Below are 3,170 nucleotides of genomic sequence, written 5' to 3' on the forward strand. Positions count from 1 at the left end.
TACTCCTCTGCCATCTTGCTCCTCCCCCACCTGTTGAGGAACTTTAATTTACATTTCCTAGTCTCATTTTCTTAGTCATACATTGGAAATAATAAAAACATTTAAATTAATGCATATAACATAAGGGCATAGAGTAGGCATTCAAGGATAAATGCATTATTTTTATTGTCATTTTGTTGTATTTTGTTTCCATATTACGAGAATTCTGTGTGTCAAATATTTATTTTATGACTCTTATTGTTGATTCTTGCAAGTGAATTTCAATCACTTAATTTGTAATTCTGCAAGAAAGAAAGTAAATTTTAGTTGTAAGTTGAAACCTAGGAATTTTTTTAATGACAAAAGACTGCACTTCTGTTAGCCTGATCAATACATGTTATGGGTTTTGAGTGGAAAAATTGTCCTTTATATGTTCATTAAAATATATTTATTGTTTACTATATATTAACCAGTGTATTAGGTACTGCCGTTTCAAGAATTAATCAGGTAAAGGCATGGCTCTTGCCCTTGAGGAGCTTACATTTCAGGCCTTTCACACAAATGGTTAATAATAGTGTGAGGCATAATAAGTATTAGTCCTTGAGACTGAGTTAACCAAGGGAAATATCATTAGGTTTTATCATTTTTTTATGTGTATTGAGTTAATGGAAATGAAACACAGAATGTCATTCACTCCTATTCCCTATGTATTTTCCACTGTTACTGCATTATCTCTATTTTTTTCTCCCACGCCTTCCTATTAGTATTTGAGTAAGAAGCTAAGTTAAAGAAAAAAATAATCAATTGCCTCTTAACAAGAGGTTAGGTGAAAGGTTTGAGGGAAGGATTCAATGTCACAGGACTACTTTCCAAATGAAGTTAGGAGAAAGTTTATTAGGATATTGTCCATCAGGATGGGTGGATGGCTTTGTGCAATGAATTTTAGGTTCTCATTTAACATAGTTAAAGGCGCAGGAAGACTGATTAGATAATTCAGAAAGAAGGATGATTAATGTTTGGGTTTTAGGGATATATTTTGTGGTGTTCTACTGGTTGAGTAAATATGATTTCTTGAATTATATTAACCCTGTTCCTACACTTGGAGACAGCCATAACATGTAGAAATAAACGGAATGCCTAGAATTTTCAACCTATTTTACAAGGTCAATGTATTACCAGTTTGAAGTGCTTACAGTAAGGTTTCTGGGCATTAAATATTTCCCTTGGAATGCATGTAGTAGAGTCTGAATCTTTTCATGGCATCTTTTATCTCTTTATTTCTTAGGGTATAAATGGCTGGATTTAGGAGAGGTGTAATAACAGAGTAAAACACAGCAAGAAATTTGTCCACCCAGGTGATGCTGAGTGGCCACACATAGATGAAGATGCAAGGCCCGAAGAAAAGCACCACCACTGTGATGTGGGCAGTGCAGGTAGATAGTGCCTTGGATGCACCAGTTTTAGAGCTTTGGCAGATAGTAAGAAGAATATATGTATAGGATATCAACAACAGAATAAAGCACGTCATGGCCAGAACCCCACTGTCAGCATTCATTAATATTCCCAAATTGTAGGAATCTATGCAAGCAAGCTTGATTACCAGTGGTATGTCACAGAAGAAGCTGTCAATTTCCCTGGGGCCACAGAAGGGCAATTGCACGATCACAGCCATTTGACTCATGGCATGCACAAAGCCAATGGTCCAGGAAGTCACCACCAGCCCAGTGCATTTTCGCAGGCTCATAATGGTCGAATAGTGCAGTGGCTTGCAAATGGCTACAAAGCGGTCATAGGCCATTACCACTAATAGCACCATCTCACCCCCTCCAACGCAATGTACATAGAGGATCTGGCACATACACCCTCCAAAGGAAATAGTCTTGTTCTCCCTGAGAAAGTCTGTGATCATCTTTGGAGTGGTGACTGAAGAAAGCCACATATCAACAAAGGACAGGTTGGCCAACAAGAAGTACATGGGGGAATGAAGACGGTAGTCAGTGATGATTAGGATCATAATGACAATATTTCCAGATATAATAATCAGGTAAAGTATAAAAAATATTAAGAATAAGACCTGCATATTCCATGAGTGGCAAAGTCCCAAAAGCACAAATTCTGACACTACAGACAAATTTCCTTTATCCATTTTATTCAGTACGTCCTCTAAAATAATCTAGAGAGAAGGAATAGATTGTCAGTTAGTGGCATGGGAAAGGGTACTTAATTTTTAGAATTTAGTTGAAATTCTATTTCATTGAAAGTTAAATTTCATTGAAAATGAGCATTTATATCTGAAAGTGAAAAATATAATTGGGAAGACAAATCTTGGCAAAATATTCATGCCATTATGCCTTTTAAAAGAAGCTAAAAGCCTAAGATAGCTTTCCACAAAGCAAAGTCTGAGATGGGATTCTCATGTAAATGATTGATTGAGAGGATACTCTCACAAGAAGTGAATGAGGAAAGTAGCACAGCTAAAGAAAATGCTAAAAAAAAAAAAAAGGTTGCAATGTCATCTGGAAATTAGCTTCAGTCCACCACTCCAGTAAAAAGAATCTGAGTTGGGGTACTACCAACAACCATTATACTAAATAACTAAAATTTAAGTCATCTATTTAGGAAAATTATATTGAACAGGTATCAAAATCCAGAGCAAATGACATGGTACAAAATTACAGTTTCATTGTATTATACATAATTATTCTTTCAAGCCTCAGTTGAACCTCTTTTATAAAACATCATAAAACTAAATCTTTTGCTTATTACTATAAAATATATGTTGGGACAATCTTTTGGAGAGAAGCTATATAGAAAGCCTTATATAAATATCTTGGCATAATAATTCAATTGCAAAATCAGGCACATAATTTATCATTAAGATCACAATTAAATTCATTTCTAAATGTATTAGAAAAAATGAGAGTTATATGAGAAAGGGATTATATGTGATAATTTTTATTTTGTTTTGAAATTTAGAATCTGATTTATTTAATTTTGGATAAACATGAAAAATATTTCTCTAATCAAAATTTTCAAATACTGATTGTACCATGGAAAATAAACTTTGAGGATGTGGGTGCTTTAAATATGATGCTAATTTTTCTATAAAAAGCCTCTCAATTAAAGACAATTTGTTTCTGATAACTAAAAATAAAAAATAAAAAAGAGATTAACCAAAGAAGAAGGTAACT

General features: G+C 33.9%; 1 protein-coding gene across 1 annotated transcript; it reads right to left on the bottom strand.

The window, feature by feature from the left end:
- Positions 1-1,189: 1,189 nt before the first annotated feature.
- LOC123841831 (olfactory receptor 4K14-like) lies at positions 1,190-2,128 on the bottom strand. Its single transcript, XM_045871324.1, has one exon. The coding sequence runs from the start codon at positions 2,123-2,125 to the stop codon at positions 1,190-1,192; it is 936 nt and encodes a 311-aa protein (XP_045727280.1). The 5' UTR covers positions 2,126-2,128.
- Positions 2,129-3,170: the final 1,042 nt, after the last annotated feature.

This window comes from Mirounga angustirostris, unplaced genomic scaffold (assembly GCF_029215605.1).
Source record: "Mirounga angustirostris isolate CCGP_5_RB_7025 unplaced genomic scaffold, mMirAng1.0.hap1 SCAF_9, whole genome shotgun sequence".
In the NCBI taxonomy this organism is placed as follows: Eukaryota; Metazoa; Chordata; class Mammalia; order Carnivora; family Phocidae; genus Mirounga; species Mirounga angustirostris.